The 20,031-nt window shown below is 35.9% G+C and overlaps 1 protein-coding gene across 1 annotated transcript in view; it reads left to right on the forward strand.

The window, feature by feature from the left end:
* Positions 1-15,446: 15,446 nt before the first annotated feature.
* PRR27 (proline rich 27) overlaps positions 15,447-20,031 on the forward strand; it is a 28,029-nt gene continuing 23,444 nt past the window's right edge. Inside the window, 7 exon segments of the mRNA XM_004317386.3 lie at positions 15,447-15,497; positions 16,938-16,964; positions 17,731-17,754; positions 17,838-17,879; positions 18,271-18,297; positions 19,830-19,853; positions 19,951-19,995. Coding sequence (XP_004317434.3) covers positions 15,447-15,497; positions 16,938-16,964; positions 17,731-17,754; positions 17,838-17,879; positions 18,271-18,297; positions 19,830-19,853; positions 19,951-19,995 — 240 coding nt within the window.

A 20,031-nucleotide genomic window follows, 5' to 3' on the forward strand; every position in this document is an offset into this window, starting at 1 on the left:
AAATTTATTTATTTATATCAAAACTATGTAACAAATATACTATATGAAAAAGAGAAATTATGCAGCTTACTACTTGGAAATTATTTATTAATGCAAATCTTAAGATAGAAAATTGAGGGAAGGAGCTTCAAGATGGCTGAAGAGTAAGACATGGAGATCACCTTCCTCCACACAAGTACATCAGAAATACATCTACGTGTGGAACAACTCCTACAGAACACCTACTGAACGCTGGCAGAAGATCTCAGACCTCCCTAAAGGCAAGAAACTCCCCACGTACCTGGGTAGGGCAAAAGAAAAAAGAAAAGACAAAAGAATAGGCACGGGACCTTGCACCAGTGGGAGGGAGCTGTGAAGGAGGAAAGGTTTCCACACACTAGAAGCCCCTTCGTGGGGCGGAGACTGTGGGGGGGCGGAGGGGGAAGCTTCAGAGCTATGGAGGAGAGCGCAGCGACAGGGGTGCAGAGGGCAAAGTGGAGAGATTCTCACACAGAACATCGCTGCTGACCAGCACTCACCAGCCCGAGAGGCTTGTCTGCTCACCCGCTGGGACAGGTGAGGGCTGGGAGCTGAGGCACGGCCTTCAGAGGTCGGATCCCAGGGAGAGGACTGGGGTTGGCTGTGTGAACACAGCCTGAAGGGGGCTGGTGCACCACAGCTAGCCGGGAGGGCGTCCAGGAAAAGGTCTGGAGCTGCTGAAGAGGCAAGAGACTTTTTCTTGCCTCTTTGTTTCCTGGTGTGAGAGGAGAGGGGATTCAGAACACCGCTTAAAGGAGCTCCAGAGATGGGTGCGAGCTGCGGCTATCAGCGCGGATCTCAGAGACGAGCATGAGCCGCTAAGGTTGCTGCTGCTGCAGCCACCAAGAACCCTGTGTGTGAGCACAGGTCACTATCCACACCGTCCCTCCCGGGAGCCTGTGCAGCCTGCCACTGCCAGGGTCCTGTGATTCAGGCAGAGGTGAGGCTTACCCAGGAGAACAAACAGCAGGTCTCAGGCTGCTGCAACATCACGTCAGCCTCTGCCACCGCAGGCTCACCCTGAACTCTGTACACCTCCCTCCCCCCAGCCTGAGGGAGCCAGAGCCCACGAACCAGCTACTCCTTTAACCCCATCCTGTCTGAGTGAAAAACAGATGCCCTCAGGCGACCTACATGCAGAGGTGTGTCCAAATCCAAAGCTGAACCCCGGGAGCTGTGAGAAAAAGAAGAGAAAAGGAAATTTCTCCCAGCAGCCTCAGGAGGAGCGGATTAAATCTCCACAGTCAACTCGATGTACCCTGCATCTGTGGAATACCTGAAGAGACAACGAATCATCCAAAATTGAGGAGGTGGACTTTGGGAGCAACGATATACTTTTTTTTTCTCTCTCTCTCTCTTTTTCTCTTTTTGTGAGTGTGTACTTGTATGCTTCTGTGTGTGATTTTGTCTGTATAGCTTTGCTTTTACCATTTGTCCCAGGGTTCTTCTGTCCGTTTTTTGTTTTGTTTTGTTTTTTAGTACAGTTCTTAGTACTTGTAATCATTGGTGGATTTGTTTTTTGGTTTGGTTACACTCTTCTTTTGTTCTTTCTTTTTTGTTACTTCTTAAATTTTTTTTAATAATTATTTTTTGTTTTAATTATTTTATTTTACTTTATGTCATTTTACATTATTTTATTTTATCTTCTTCTTTCTTTCCTTCTTTATTTCCTCCCTTTTATTCTGAGCTGTGGGGATGACAGGTTCCTGGCGCTCCAGCCAGGCATCAGGGCTGTGCCTCTGAGGTGGGAAAGCCAAGTTCAGGACACTGGACCACAAGAGACCTCCCAGCTCCATGTAATATCAAATGGTGAAAACTTCCCAGAGATCTCCATCTCAATGCCAAGACCCAGCTCCACTCAATGACCAGCAAGCTACAGTGCTGGACACCCTATGCCAAACAAGTAGCAAGACAGGAAAAAAACACCATCCATTGGCAGAGAGGCTGACTAAAATCATAATAAGGCCACAGACACCACAAAACACACCACCAGACATGGACCTGCCCATGAGAAAGAAAAGATCTGGCCTCATCCACCAGAACACAGGCACTAGTACCCTCCACCAGGAAGCTTACACAACACACTGAACCAACCTTAGCCACTGTGGACATACAGCCTGCGAAAAGGAGACCCCAAACAGAGTAAGTGAAGCAAAATGAGAAGACAGAGAAACACACCGCAGATGAAAGAGCAAGGCAAAAACTCACCAGACCTGAAAAATGAAGAGGAAATAAACAGTCTACCTGAAAAATAATTCAGAATAATGATAGTAAAGATGATCTAAAATCTTGGAAATAAAATGGAGAACATACATGAAAAGCTTAACAGGAACCTAGAAGAACTAAAGAGCAAACAAACAGTGATGAACAACACAATAAATGAAATTAAAAATTCTCTAGAAGGGATCAATAGCAGAATAACTGAGGCAGAAGAACGGATAAGTGACCTGGAAGATAAAATAGTGGAAATAACTACTGCAGAGCAGAATAAAGAAAAAAGAATGAAAAGAATTGAGGACAGTCTCAGAGACTTCAGAGACAACATTAAACACACCAACAGTCAAATTATATGGGTCCCAGAAGAATAAGAGAAAAAGAAAGGGACTGAGAAAATATTTGAAGATATTATAGTTGAAAACTTCCCTAATATGGGAAAGGAAATAATTAATCAAGTCCAGGAAGCACAGAGAGTCCCATACAGGATAAATCCAAGGAGAAACACACCAAGACACATATTATTCAAGCTATCAAAAATTAAATACAAAGAAAAACTATTAAAAGCAGCAAGGGAAAAACAACAAGTAACACATAAGGGAATCTCCATAAGGTTAACAGCTGATCTTTCAGCAGAAACTCTGCAAGCCAGAAGGGCATGCCAGGACATATTTAAAGTGATGAAGGAGAAAAACCTACAACCAAGATTACTCTACCCAGCAAGGACCTCATTCAGACTTGATGAAGAAATTTAAAGCTTTACAGACAAGCAAAACATAAGAGAATTCAGCACTACTACACCAGCTTTACAAGTGCAAAGGAACTTCTCTAGGCAGAAAACACAAAAGAAGGAAAAGATTTACAATAATAAACCCAAAACAATTAAGAAAATGGTAATAGGAACACACATATTGATAATTACCTTAAATGTAAATGGATTAAATGTTCCAACCAAAAGACATAGACTGGCTGAATGGATACAAAAATAAGACCTGTGTATATGCTGTCTACAAGAGACCCACTTCAGACCTAGGGACACATACAGACTGAAAGTGAGGGGATGGAAAAAGATATTGCATGCAAAGGGAAATCAAAAGAAAGCTAGAGGGCTTCCCTGGTGGTGCAGTGGTTGAGAGTCTGCCTGCCAATGCAGGGGACACGGGTTCGTGCCCCGGTCCGGGAAGATCCCACATGCCGTGGAGCGGCTGGGCCCGTGAGCCATGGCCGCTGAGCCTGCGCATCTGGAGCCTGTGCTCCACAACGGGAGAGGCCACAACAGTGAGGGGCCCGCATACCACCCCCCCAAAATAAAAAGCTATAGTAGCAATTCTCATAACAGACAAAATAGACTTTAAAACAAAGACTATTACAAGAGACAAAGAAGGACACTACATAATGATCAAGGGATCAATCCAAGAAGAAGATATAACAATTGTAAATATTCATGCACCAAACATAGCAGCACCTCAATACATAAGGCAAATACGAACAAGCATAAAACGGGAAATCGACAGTAACACAATCATAGTAGGGGACTTTAACACCACACTTTCACCAATGCACAGATCAACCAAAATGAAAATAAATAAGGAAACACAAGCTTTAAATGATACATTATACAGGATGGAATTCATTGATATTTATAGGACATTCCTTCCAAAAACAATAGAATACACATTCTTCTCAAGTGCTTATGGAACATTCTTCAGGATAGATCATATCTTGGGTCACAAATCAAGCTTTGGTAAATTTAAGAAAATTGAAATCATATCACGTATCTTTTCCAACCACAATGCTATGCAACTAGATATCAATTACAGGAAAAAATTTGTAAGCAATACAAACACATGGAGGCTAAACAACACACTACTTAATAACCAAGAGATCACTGAAGAAATCAAAGAGGAAATCAAAAAATTCTTAGAAAAAAATGACAATGAAAACACAATGACCCAAAACCTATGAGATGCAGCAAAAGCAGTTCTAAGAGGGACTTTTATAGCAATACAATCCTACCTCAAGAAAGAAGAAACATCTCAAATAAACAACCTAAAGCAAGTAGAGAAAGAAAAACAAAAAAAAAACAAGAGTTAGCAGAAGGAAAGAAATCATATAGATCAGATCAGAAATAAATGAAAAAGAAATGAATGAAATGATAGCAAAGATCAATAAAACTGAAAGCTGGTTCTTTGAGAAGATAAACTCAATTGATAAGCCATTAGCCAGACTGATCAAGAAAAAAAGGGAGGGCTTCCCTGGTGATGCAGTGGTTGGGAATCTTCCTGCCAATGCAGGGGACACGGGGTCTAACCCTGGTCTGGGAAGATCCCACATGCCGCGAAGCAACTAGGCCCGTGAGCCACAACTGCTGAGCCTGTGTGTCTGGAGCCTGTGCCCTGCAACAAGAGAGGCTGCGACAGTGAAAGGCCCGTGCACCGTGATGAAGAGTGGCCCCCACTTGCCACAACTAGAAAAAGCCCTCACACAGAAATGAAGACCCAACACAGCCAAAAATAAAAATAAATAAATACAAATTAAAAGAAAAATGTATAGCATTGTCTAGAGTCTGTGCCTGTACTTTATTTCTAAAAAAAAGAAAAAAAGGGAGAAGATTAAAATCAGCAGAATTAGAAATGAAAAAGGAAAAGTACCAAATGACACTGCAGAAATACAAAGAATCATGAGAGATTACTATAAGCGACTATATGCCAATAAAATGGACAACCTGGACTAAATGGACAAATTCTTAGAAATGCACAACCTTCAGAGACTTAACCAGGAAGAAATAGAAAATATGAACAGACCAATGACAAGCACTGAAATTGAGATTAAAAATCTTCCAACAAACAAAAGCCCAGGACCAGATGGCTTCACAGGGGAATTCTATCAAACATTTAGAGAAGAGCTAACACCTATCCTTCTCAAACTCTTCCAAAATATAGCAGAGATAGGAACACTCCCAAACTCATTCTACGAGGCCACCATCACCCTGATTCCAAAACCAGACAAAGATGTCACAAAGAAAGAAAACTACAGGCCAATATCACTGATGAACATAGATGCAAAAATCCTCAACAAAATACTTGCAAAAAGAATCCAACAGAACATTAAAAGGATCCTACACCATGAATAAGTGGGGTTTATCCCAGGAATGCCAGGATTCTTCAATATATGCAAATCAATCAATGTGATACACCATATTAACAAATTGAAGGAGAAAAAACATATGATTATCTCAATAGATGCAGAGAAAACTTTCGACAAAATTCAACACCGATTTATGACAAAAACCCTCCAGAAAGTAGGCATAGAGGGAAATTTCCTCAACATAATAAAGGCTATATATGACAAACCCACAGCCAACATCGTCCTCAATGGTGAAAAAATGAAACAATTTCCACTAAGATCAGGAACAAGACAAGGTTGCCCACTCTCACCACTATTATTCAACATAGTTTTGGAAGCTGTAGCCACAGTAATCAGAGAGGAAAAGAAATAAAAGGAATCCAAATCAGAAAAGAAGAAGTAAAGCTGTCACTGTTTGCAGGTGACTTGATTCTATACATAGAGAATCCTAAAGATGCCACCAGAAAACTACTAGAGCTAATCAATGAATTTAGTAAAGTAGCAGGATACAAAATTAATGTACAGATTTCTTGCATTCCTATACATTAATGATGAAAAATCTGAAGGTGAAATAAAGAAAACACTCCCATTTACCATTGCAACAAAAGGAATAAAATATCTAGGAATAAACGTACCTAAGGAGACAAAAGACTATGCAGAAAATTACAAGACACTGATGAAAGAAATTAAAGATGATACAAAGAGATGGAGAGATATACTATGTTCTTGGATTGGAAGAATCAACACACTGAAAATTACTATACTACCCAAAGCAATCAGTAGATTCAATGAAATCCCTATCAAACTACCACTGGCATTTTTCACAGAACCAGAACAAAAATTTTCACAATTTGTATGGAAACATAAAAGACCCTGAAGAGCAAAAGCAATATTGAGAAATTAACACAGAGCTGGAGGAATCAGGCTCCCTGACTTCAGACTATACTACAAAGCTACAGTAATCAAGACAGTATGGTACTGGCACAAAAAAAAGAAATATAGATCAATGGAACAGGATAGAAAGCCCAGAGATAAACCAACACACCTATGGTCACCTTATATTTGCAAAAGTAGGCAAGACTATACAGTGGAGAAAAGACAGCCTCTTCAATAAGTGGTGCTGGGAAAACTGGACAGCATGTAAAAGAATGAAATTAGAACACTCTCTAACACCATACACAAAAATAAACTCAAAATAGATTAAAGACTTAAATGTAAGGCCAGACACCATGAAACTGTTAGAGGAAAACATAGGCAGAACACTCTATGACATAAATCACAGCAAGATCCTTTTTGACCCACCTCCTAGAGAAATGGAAATAAAAACAAAACTAAACAAATGGGACCTAATGAAACAAATGCTTTTGCAAAGCAAAGGAAACCATAAACAAGACCAAAAGACAACCCTGAGAATGGGAGAAAATATTTGCAAATGAAGCAACTGACAAAGGATTAATCTCCAAAATTTACAAGTAGATCATGCAGCTCAATATCAAAAAAAAAACAACCCAATCCAAAAATGGGCAGAAGACCTAAATAGACATTTCTCCAAAGAAGATATACAGATTGCCAACAAACACATGAAAGAATGCTCAACATCATTAATCATTAGTGAAATCCAAATCAAAACTACAATGAGATATCATCTCACACCAGTCAGAATGGCCATTATCAAAAAATCTAGAAACAATAAATGCTGGAGAGGGTGTGGAGAAAAGGGAACACTCTTGCACTTTTGGTGGGAATGTAAATTGATACAGCCACTATGGAGAACAGTATGAAAGTTCCTTAAAAAACTAAAAATAGAACTGCCTTATGACCCAGCAATCCCACTACTGGGCATACACACTGAGAAAACCATAATTCAAAAAGAGTCATGTACCAAAATATTCATTGCAGCTCTATTTACAATAGCCAGGACATGGAAACAACCAAAGTGTCCATCAACAGTTGAATGGATAAAGAAGAAGTGGCACATATATACAATGGAATATTACTCAACCATAAAAAGAAATGAAATTGAGTTATTTGTAGTGAGGTGGATGGACCTAGAGTCTGTCGTACAGAGTGAAGCAAGTCAGAAAGAGATAAACAAATACCATATGCTAACACGTATATATGGAATCTAAAAACAAAAAAAAAAGGTCATGAAGAACCTAGGGGCAACACGGGAATAAAGACCCAGACCTACTAGAGAAAGGACTTGAGGATACAGGGAGGGGTAAGGGGAAGCTGGGACAAAGTGAGTGGCATGGACATATATACACTACCAAACGTAAAATAGATAGCTAGTGGGAAGCAGCCGCATAGCACAGGGAGATCAGCTCGGTGCTTTTTGACCACCTAGAGGGGTGGGATAGGGAGGGTGGGAGGGAGGGAGACACAAGAGGGAAGAGATTTGGGAACATATGTATATGTATAACTGATTCACTTTGTTATAAAGCAGAAACTACCACACCATTGTAAAGCAATTATAGTGCAATAGAGATGTTAAAATAAATAAATAAATCAATAAATAAAATAAAGATACAGTTTTGTAAAACAAAAAGAAAAAGATTGCTCAGTAAAGAAGTGGGGTGACAGAATACTCTTGAATATAAAAATCATTGGAATAAAAGTCAGTGTTTCCTTGCATGAGTCCAACTGTGTCTTTATACTCATCAGAAGACTTCCCTGGACCTCACTTCCACTTCTGGTAAAATTAGAGAACCTTCTACCTCAGGTATTCCTTGTATCTAATTACTGGGAACATCATACACAATTAGTGGCAATACTCCAAATACTAACACATGCTGTATTCTGAGTTTAAAATTACAAATGAGTTATGAAACTATCATTTACTACCACCTCATATGGCATGGAAAAGAAAGGGGGGGGAAAACAGAAAAGAAGAAAAATAAGCAGCTTAATGAGCCTATCAGTAAAGCAAATATTTGAATTTAAGAAATTCTTGTTTTTTGAAACTGGGAAACATCTTTATTTTAATATGTCATCACTAGTTATATAATGTCTTTAAATAGAATTTGTTTGTTTAATATACAAATTATCGAATGATCTGTATCAATTCTATGTTTAATCATGATAGTGGCACTGTGGTCATTTTAATTTTACCTTAGGAAATTATTTGACAGTCTATGTAAATATTCAATGTGCATATACCATGTGACACAGCCATACCATTCCTCTGCCTTATCAGAGATTAAAAAAAAAGTCTTCAAAAATCCTTGTACAAATAATATTATAATATCTTTATTCATGATAGTCCCAAACTAGAAATAGCCATGGTGTCCTTCTAGAGGAGAGGCATAAACAAAGTGCATACATTCTTACAATAGACAACTCAGCAATAATTACCCTGGATAAATCTCAAAAACATTATGTCATGAGACAAAAGCTAGATACCACAAAGTGTATGCTTTATGATTACATACAAAAGATGCTCTAAAACAGAAAAAATGAATTATTGATCAATTCAGATGAGTGATGGTTTCTGAGAGGGGTGATCAAGTGGGAAAGGGTAGGAGGAAACTTCATGGGGTAATAAGAAAGTAACATACTTCGACCATGGTAACTGATCCACCTATACACTTAAAATATGTGCATTTCATCACTCATAAATAATACTTTATTAAAAGACTTTAGTTAATGAAAAGAAAATAAATTTTGTCACTACAACTGAAGCTTCATTGTCCCCACTCAATTCCATTCCCATCCCTAACTCCTCAGAGGTAATCAGGATTTTGAAATTAGTATGTATGTTTCCCAGGCATTATATTACGCCTGTACTACACATGCATATAGCTCTTCCAATAGATAGCAGACATTTCATTTAAAAGGGTTTTTTTCTGTGTAATAAAGTAACATTTTGACATTAAAAATAGAAATAACTGGGCTTCCCTGGTGGCGCAGTAGTTGAGAGTCCGCCTGCTGATGCAGAGGACACGGGTTCGTGCCCCGGTCCGGGAAGATCCCACATGCCGTGGAGCAGCTAGGCCCGTGAGCCATGGCCACTGAACCTGCGCGTCTGGAGCCTGTGTTCCGCAACGGGAGAGGCCACAACAGTGAGAGGCCCGCATAACGCAAAAAAAAAAAAAAAAAGAAAGAACTGTGTATGTTTTAAGTTTTCATAAGACTACATTCATGGATTTCTCAAAGTGTATAAAATATATTGAATTAAACTTCTTTTTAGAAAAAATGGTTAGATACATTTCCCATAAGTTATTCTTCACAGCTTACATAGCTAATGTATTTTTCTGCCAGAGACCATTTCATTTTAGACTTAGAAACTAATGAAAGTTTCCACATTTTCAATGAGCCAATATTCACTAATCAAGTAGTAACATTTTTTAATGATAATTAACATTTATTGAATTATTTCTAGCTCTTATGAACCTGTGTTCAAGTTTCATTTCCATCCTCAGAGGTCTGTTGGCCTTTTTGTTTGCTTATGACCTAACTCTCAATTCCCTCAACTTTGCACAAACTCCCTCCATTCATTATTTTCTTTCTGGACTACCTGATTCTTATACTTACGGACAGTTCTGTATATAAGTAAGTGTCTTGATGAACTATCGATATAGTCATTGTAATGTATTAAACATATGACAAGAGATATATACCCATTGAAATAATATGGGACTTCCTATATTTTAGGATTTCCTTTCTTTTTTTATTTACTTATATCCTACAGAACTTATCTACTCCAGGCCTTTTATTTCTAACTGGTGGTAAGATTTTCCTTTTCTTTATGTTCTCATATTAGTTGTACATCAGTAGCATCAGAAAAGGCTGAAATCATGATGGTTGGTAACACTGATAAGAGCTTTGCCTGTAGTCTGTTCTTTAATAATTTTCATCAATCCCATTAGGTAGTTAAGTATTGTTGTACACTGTTTACTCTGTATTCCAACCTAAATTTCTAACTGGAACTTCAAATTTAACTTTTATAAAACTAAGCTCCTAAAAGAATAGATATATGTGTATATATAACTGAATCACTTTGCTGTACACCTGAAATAACACAACATTGTAACTCCCATGTAAAATAAATATTTAAAAATTTAAAATTAAACACATAAATAAGATAAGGGGGGGAAAATATCTAAGCTCCTAATAGTTTTCCCCTAAACTAGCTCCTCTCTCAATATTTGTCATATCAGTAGGTAGTAACTACATTATTCCAGGTGATCAGAACAAAAACCTGGAGTAATTGTTGACCTTTTCCTTTCTCTCACACCTCACCTTTAATCTATTAAATTCTATCTTCTTTAAGTTTCAAAGTATATCTAGAATATTACAATTTCTCACCATCCCCTCTGCTGGCATAAACACATCTAGATTATTACAATAGGCTCCAAATTGATCATATTTCTTCCTTTGACCCTTTCAGTCTACTTTTTAGTAGGTAATCCCAAGTTATCTTCTACTTGACATCACTTTCCAGTCAGTGTAACTGTTTCCTAAAGTCTTTTCAATACCTAAGAACCTTGCCTTATTGGTCCCATTTGCCCCTTTGACTTTGTTTCCACCAAATTCACTATTTTTCAACCATGCTGGTTTATCCAAAAATTTTCAAACTTGCCAGGAATACTCATAAATCAGGGCCTTTGCAGATGAGTTCTTCCCGAACTATCTACAGTACAAGGTTTATTTCCTTTAAGTTTTTACTCTTTTGCTCATGGAGACATTTCCTGGCCACACTATCTAACAGTGACCACCCCATCCCTGCTAATACTTCCTATCCTCTTTCTCCAGTTTTCTCCTTAGCATGCATCATAATCAAACCAAGAATGTCTTACTTATCATGGGTCTATCTCTTTCAGCCAGTTGAAGTATAAGCCCCATGAAAGCAGAGATTTCTCTTTTGTTTATGGCTTTCTCCTAGATGCTTAGAATAATTCCTGGCACATACTCAAGAATTATTCACCGATTATATCTTAACTACATTTCCAACTTCAACAACTGTCCAAATATTTCATTCATAGCATATATTAACAAGTTCAAGTACATCGAAGATTTGGGAAATCTTTTCACAGATGGCTCAAATTTCAACTGTATCTTCAGGAACACTTGGGCATTTGCAAGGCAGGTAATGTGATAGAAGCGCATTCCCGGTCAGAAGGATCATGGGACATTTCATGGTGCCCTGGAAAGATTGTGAATGAGGAATACAACATGTCAAGAAATGAGGCCAGAAAAATCTCCTGGGAAGATTTTGAATGACCTTGAATTCTATGTTAAATATCTTGAACATTACCCTCCACAGTATAAAAAAAACATAGAAATGTTTTGATTCAGTAAAATTACTTGTTACATTGATTATAGAAAGAAAATATTTGTGGAATTTATGGAAAATGCATTTTGGAGATAACAGATGAGAGGTTACAAGATCTGTTAGAAACTGTAGTTATCTAAACAGTGGAAGATAAATTGGCACAGAAACAATAGATTGAAGAGGTTAGGAGGAATAAGTCACAAGTATGAAGACTTCCAAGAAATTTGGTGGTGAGTGAAAGGAAAAAAATGGGTGCAGTGTCCAGTTAGTGACAGAATGATGAAATGGTATCTGTAGAATGAAGGCGAATTCAGGATATTGTAAGCTAAGCAAAGGAGCAAGTACAAATGAAGCAAATAAAACTGTAAGATGAAAAGGGGATAAACGTATAGGTAAGTGCTTAGAGGATGAGAGAGAAGCAGGTGGACCCACATCTCATAGAGAAGCTACTCATAAAACAGTTACTGGAGAGCCACACAAATGAACAAGCATGGTTGTCTGATTTTCACACTCTCAAAAGTTAAAAGCAATGGAAAACTGTGGCTTCTAAAGGCAAGTAGTCCTGATTGTAAAGGGAAATTAAAGTGTTTACTAAGTATCCACCAAGTGTCAGGCCAACTTAAACAGCAAATATGTAAAGATGAAAAGCCAGATTTCTTCTGCTCCAGAGGACAAAGTGATTTAAATAATTCCATAAAAACAAGATGATTGCTAAGCAGAAGCAAAGGAGACATAGAAATCAGAAACAGATTTAAAAAGGGCAGTTTCATGAAACATAATCCTATGGGGGAAACAGCTTTAAGCTCTTAAATACCATGTGTAATAATTGGTTTTCTCTAGTTTTAAGAATGCAGTCACACTGTAGTAAATTTCACAAAGATTTCTATGGAAACTTAGGAATTTTAATAACTTGATGCCTAAACATTAATGCTTTGTTTAACCAGAATATGTGGTTTTCCAAAATGATTCATTTTTCAATAATTACATGTATCTAGAAACTAACATTATCTCCAAAGATCTCAAATTGGCAGCACTTGGGCAAAATCTAACTGCGCATGGGTTCTGTCTTCAGACACTATATTTTAAAATAGTTTTAACGTATTGACAATCAATATACAAAAATGTTCTGAATAAATAATAAAACACTTAGACTAGCCTAAAAAGTGGAAGATTTGGCAACAATGGGGCATATATATTACATGTCAAAATTGACTGGAGCTGAGTATTTCCAGGCTTGCACTTTCAGGAAGACCACATTACAGTCCCTGTGATACATTCTTTTTCTTAAACCTAGGCCTACTTCAGGTAATTACGTTACCTGCCTGGTTATTATAGCCATTTCATTCTGTGATTTCTGAAAAAGTAGGTGCCATGTAGATACCAATTCACTTTACATAAATTATTTCTAATCATTACAATTTTATAAATTGGATTCAATATGAATATTATTATTTTAAAGATTCAGAAAATACTGAGAAAAGTTAAGAAAGTAAATGCTTATGAAAGTTACTGCTAACTAGTTGGAGCGCTGAGTTTTCCAGTATATCACATAGACTTGCATATGGCTAACCATATTTTTAGTGTTGGCAAATGATAAGCAATGAATATGAAAAATGTATTTTTTCACATATTAATGAAATTTTAGTTGAAATATCCAAAATTTCATGTGAGACATTTATTTAAAATGTTTTAGATTAGAAGAGGTACTGAGGTACTTCTAGGAAAACAAACAAACAAAAAGTTTATCCTGAACGACCCAACTAGTACATGGAAGAGGTGAGCTACACAAACATGAAATATAGATAATCACTATACATTATAAACTCCTCCTTACCTGTTATCATGTTCTAAATCAACCTGAGCGGAAGCACCCCTTGGACTATATGGTACAAAAATTGGATGGAAAAACAATTCTAATCTTCATGACTTCTTAGAATTTGAATTCTGTTTAGGAATTTCAAACCACAGAATTACCATGTTATGGAGGAACAAGGTTTAAATAGCACTGTGATAACCCGTCATAGATCTCCCACTCTCTGGACTACTTGTCTTCCTTTTAGGAAACAAGGTAATATTTTCATTTATCTTTTTATTATTCTATATAACTTGTAATATTGTAAAACCTAATAACATTGTTCTAAAAAGTATTTTTAAAGAAACCAATGTCAGTGTACCTTAAGATTCTTTGAGAAATTGGTAACTAACATAGCTACTGATTTATCTCCTTTTCAGTGCTTCTGAATACAATCAACATATAGACACTGGAAACTATTATAGTGCTCTATCTTATGATGAAATGCCACAATCTTATTTTAAGGATGAGCTCATCATAATGAGGTTTTTGGAAATCCACGGTACTGTGTATTTGATGTATGACCTCCTGAATCATTTTCTTCATCTGTTAATCAGACTCATGTACCTAACAAAATTGTTCCAGAGACTAGACAAAGAACTTACAACATACCTAGCACAATGTCTGGCAATAGCAGTTGCTTAGTAACTACAACTATTTCTATGGTTCTCATTTATCAACATGCTAAAAGCATTTCTTTAACTTTTAGTTAATGTTTGCCCATGTTCCAATTTCTTTCATCCATGGAAAATAAAATCTTAAGTAAAATTGAGGTAAATGGCTATATATAATAAATTTATTTCAGAATTTATATTATAAAATTTAATATATATCTAATCTTATTTTAAAACGTACTCATTATGAAATGCTTCTAAAGTGAGTGTCATATGCCTCACCCTGTAAGAGTAAACAAACATATCTGAGATTCTTTAGTAGGAATGAGAAATTAATAACAAAATCAGGCAATGCAAATCTTAAGATAGAGAATAATTCCCATGCATACACATTCTCTAGATGTGCATAGGTAGAGATCACCAGTAAATTTAGCAGTTTGAGTGAAATAAAATCTTGCCCTTTAAGAATAATTAATTTCATATTTGTAGATCTACAGAGTAAAACACTGTTATATGTCAAAAAGGCATTAGAATAACTTTACTTCACTTTTCAGTTCTCTGTTTATCCACTGGAAAAGTTGAACTGATATGTGGTCAGCAAACCTGGGGGACTTATATGTAGTCACAGTATTAGAGATGGAGCTGGAGGAGGTCTTATTAATCAAATATTTTTAGTTAAACCTCTCTTTGGCTAGATATTCAAAGTGAGGTTCAGTGATGTTCAGTGACTTGCTCAAGGTTCAGCAGCCTGTCCCAGGCTGATCTGGGATCAGCAGGCCTCCTTGTACCCATCACAGTGTTATTTCTACCTGCTAATTCTTCCCCTTATGAGGGAGCCAGGCTCTTTTTGCCTCACCTGAAATCTGATTTCAAAATGATTTTGCATTTCTGATAGTGATTCTCTACAAGATTAAAGAAGAATTGTAAATAATGTGGCCTTATTAGTATAAGCATAACTTATTATTTTCACCACTGTATCTTCATGTCTAGAATGGTACCTGACACAGGGTAGCAAGTATTCATTGAATAAGTGAGTAAATTAATAAATAAATTAACCATTTATACATAGGGTCAATTATTCTACTAACTTGCTAAACCCCAAAGGAACTTCCACAATTTAGAAACTAAGATTTTTCATTATGTTGTGTTAATTTCTCCTTATAAAAAACTCATCATATTCATATCCATGTGTTTCTCGGTGAATCTGCTTTTATCAGTCTTCATTTCCCTTTCCTAATTAACTGGTACAAAGATAAATAACACATAATTAACAAGGAAATATGTGATTTTAAGGAGAGTAAAACTATTATTGATTAGCTCCCTATCTATTTCACAGGACCAAGTAAACATGAAGTTCTTCCTTTTTACCTGCCTTTTGGCTGTTGCTCTTGCAAAGCATGTAAGTATAATAAGATATTTATGAGTATCTATTACCTGAATATAAGAATAGTGAATCTTTTATGCAGACAACGGCAGGGGTAGGCAGCAAGGAAGTGTGACGTTTAAAACCTATAATCAAAGATGGCGTTGGCCTCACCTTACACAAGATATCAAGGTGGACAAAAATACTTTTTATAAAGTATTCTCCTTGTAGGGTTGGAAAGATTTTAGTCTTAGGTTAAAAGGCATACACTTTCTTCCATATCTGTTTGAATTTACTGGGGAACTATTTTCACTCCAAGAACCACTTCCTAAAAGTTAGAAACATATTAAACCATAACACGGACATCGTTCAAAGTTCGGGAGAGCGACAGGTAAAATGTAGATTCCCAAACCATCTCTCAAGCACATGTCAGAATTCCGTCATTCTTGACTACAGTACCTCAGCAGATATGATTCTTAGACAGGAAACAAGCAGGTGTTGAAGAGTGCTAACTTTGAAAATTACTTGCCAAATAACCTAACGCAAAGTCATCCCTTAACTTCTCAAAGCATCTTATTCTTCTAGTGAGAATGTAATAATAATATTCATATCACATGATGACAAAGAAGGACTAGATTCTTCATGTGAAGTGCTTCGAATACACAGGCACACAATCTATTAACTTCCTCAGGAGTAACTCAGTTTTTCCCTTACCCTGCAGCCTGTGCTGCCAATCCCTCTCTCATACCCAGTGTCTCACTCCCTACAAATGCACTATATCATCAGGGTAACCAGAGTTCTTTGCCTCCTTTGCATTTCCATATCTCACATATCAATCTTGAAAGGTTTTTGTTATTAAGTTTACAGCCAATCCAAGAGCATAGCCAGAGTAAGAATTCTAGTTAGGCAAACAGAAAAACATAGTAATAATGCTTCAGTGATCAATTTTACACCAAGCTTCATTGTTTCTTTCTTCTGTTTATAATCTCCTAGTCTTAACTACTCTTCTCCCTTTCTCTCTAAATCAGTAATTGTCAGTATTTTCCTTAAGATTAATTAAATCTATCAATTAACATAAATGAAATAAAACAAAATGTGATGGTATTATAATATTTTAAGATTCTGTAGCACATCTGCACATACATCATATTATATTTTAAAATGTGACATGATTAATATCAAATACTGAAAAACTAAGAACCCAACACTTCCTAAAAGCAATAAATACATTAAGCTATAAAAAGGATTCATTTGAAGTACAGAATGATTTGCTTATTAATATTAGAGCATAGAATATTACAATAATAATAAAAAAATCAACTAAACACTACACATTTCCAGAAACAAATTTCTAAAAGTCTCTTGCCATCAAAACAAGAACAATAAAAACAAAACAAAATAAAAATAGTGAGATAGCTTGGCATTTAAAATCTACCATAAAACTGAAACTTGTATTTGTTTTTGTTTCTTTTATAGGAGATGGAACATGTCTCCTCCAGTGAGGTAAGACACTTTGGTGTCAACATAAAATCCTTTCACTTAGTAAAAACATAATATGTCCTAAACTCTTGTCCTTAAAATATTTTTTCACAAGTGAGTCTAGAACTACAGTCAGAGACAATTAGAAGTGAAGTCATAAGAAAAAAGTAGATATGGAGGAGTAAAGACCAAGAAATCTACACATTCAAATCACCAAGATTAGATTTGTGCATTTTTTCTGAAGACCTCTCAATATTAATGATGTTTGTTCACAAGTCGTGATGAACATTTTGTGAGTACAATGACAGGAATCCATTCTATGTTTCTGCAATGAGGACTCAAGCTTTTCTGGAACTATGTTAAATGCTACTTTCCAAATGACTTCCTGGCCATAACAGATGCCCACAGACAACTTCAAGGTCACCTAAGCATTTTCTTGTTTTCTTGTGATGTATTTAATCTCTTTTAAAAAGACAAAACATGATAACAATAAAAAAAAAGAACATTGGAAATTGTACAGGGGAAATATTTTCTTTCTTCCCTGTGGCTGATATTTGGGAGAGATTTTGATTCAGTTATTCATAAACCAAAGCACAATGCGAAATTAGTTAGTTATCTGAAATATAATAATTATGTAGAGGGAGTGAAACTTTGGCTAACTTTGTTGTGTAATTCAGGTAAAAACTAATATGTTATCTACCCAATGGATAATGGTTGTAGATTGATATTGTATTAAGCTAGAATGAATTTAATTTAGGTAAATAAGTAATATTGTCTTTCTCTTTCTAAGGAATCTATCAACATGTCCCAGGAAGTAAGTCCTAAATTCTTAAATTAAATATATTTTAACTTTCTTTTTTTAATCAAAGTTATAAAATAAATTTATTTAGTTCGTAGAAATATAAGCAGGGAAAGAATGTGGTCCTTCATCCTAGCAAGGTACATCCTGATTACTTTAGTCTGTTAATCTTCGATTGATGAGACTGCTTTTTCTATCAAACATGGGTCACTTTCTCATTCAGCCAAAAAGATTATTATTTTTAATTATGATTGTGAAAATGGTGATGTTTTCATTGTTTTGCCAAAATGCTATGGACTAATATGAAAAGAATTCCAGGAAAAGACTTGTGAGCCATTTTTGAGCCACAATTTTAAAGCAGAATATCTTAGAAAGAATTTCTTGTTAAAAGTTCATCACCTTTACTTTTCTTCCTTAATTCTGTACCCTTTTGTTCAAAAAATTATATTTTCTTTGCTATCACTTTATGCTCAAGAATATTACCCTGGATTTCAGTAAATGCTATATCCTTTTGGTTTTGTTTTCTTTTAGGAGAACATTTGTTCCACATCCTGTGAGGTATATATTGATTTCACATCAGTAGTACAATGTGAAGTAAAATATAGTATTAGAACCACATTGAAATTAACCTGGATTTGGAAAATATATTTCAAGTCAATCAAATTTGAAAACCAAGATTATCTTTAAAGAATGAGACCAAAAGTATACCATCTTCTCTTAATTCTATGACTAATTCAAATGAAGAAAATATATCTTCCCATGAATCAACTAATACATTTCATTCCCAGATTCTATGAGGAATGAAGAACTTGTCTTTTAATGGTTTTCATTCTTGAAGTCTCAAACTTATTTTCTTCTTTTTAAAATTATTTTTCTATTGCAATATTTTCTTAAAATTGACTCAATCAATTTGTGTATCACAGAAACAATATATATTTACTTCCAAAGGCATGTTAGTTGGGTTAATGATTTATTTTTCCTAATACATAATAAAATAAGTAAGGACTATTACAATGAGAAAGAAAAGCTTATCCATGCCTTGCCTAAAATTATCTTGTGCATCCATTCATTCCCTTGACAAAGCATTTATTCAACAAGAACTATGTCCCCAACACTACCTTAGCCTCTAGGAGTACAATAATAAATATGATAGTCTCTGGAGATACAACAATAAATGCAATAAACAATGATAAATACCACTGGTTGTATGTTTATCACCAAATAGAAAATTCTATTATAATTCATACAAAACTCTTACAATGTATATTGGTGCTCTTTGACAGACATATCAGGTATCTGACTCCAGAGGAAAGTACATTTTAAATCAAGCCAGTGTCAAATCAAGAACCTATCATTCACCTTCAGTGTAGTTTTAGCCTGAAAAACCTCTTAATATTGCGTAGGGCAGTGTTTCTCAAAGCGCTACCTTTCAACTAGCAGCATCAGCATCACCTGGGCATGCTTATGCACTTTAAAATTTGAGAACCTCTTGTTTAAGCGGGGGTGAAAGAGGGAATGGTCACTAGTATAATAAAGACATGCTGTGGTAGAAATATCCAAGCAATGAGCACAGTGGGAAAAAGTGTCTGGAAAGGAAGAAGCATAGCCATGGCCCGGAGCTTTGTGTCCTGAGGCATAGCCTGAAGACTTCCTACTTAGTGTCTAGGAAGTCTGCTTTACGGTTTCTCTAAGCTTCAGGTCTGTCTCAAACGGAGAGCCAATAGCGGCCTCTCATAAATAACAATTGTGTCCTGTAGAAAGGGTTTGCAGGATTTAGTTTGTCACACACCTCACTAGTCCTACTTTGTAATATTTTTATCACCTGTCTACACTCCCTAGGCATCTGATATTGTATGAATAACATAGAATTGATGAAAACTTTAAAATGAAACATACTTTCAGTCACATGTTATTAATTTGACATAGAGTGAGGGCTCTCAGTAATTTATTTAATCTGTAATAAATAACATAATTTCTCAGTAATAGTAGCTTGGGCCATAAATATATTTAAGTAACTGCCCCTTCTACTCTAGTACAACTTTAAGGCTAAATCATGCAAGTTAAGTTAATTCTTCTTTTCTTCCCCTAAGGAACCTGCTGAAGTTCCCAGGGAGGTAAGTAATTTTCATTCAAATAAAATGGAATTCATATCACCCAGCCCTGTTTTCTTTTTGTGTATTTTTATAGCAAGTGTTTTTGTTTTCTTAACAGAAAGTTAAGGTTACTGTGGAAGATAAGCAATACCTGAAACAACTGGTAAATTTCTCGTACAAATTATAATTTCAAGTAAAC

This window comes from Tursiops truncatus, chromosome 5 (genome assembly GCF_011762595.2).
Source record: "Tursiops truncatus isolate mTurTru1 chromosome 5, mTurTru1.mat.Y, whole genome shotgun sequence".
Taxonomy (NCBI): domain Eukaryota; kingdom Metazoa; phylum Chordata; class Mammalia; order Artiodactyla; family Delphinidae; genus Tursiops; species Tursiops truncatus.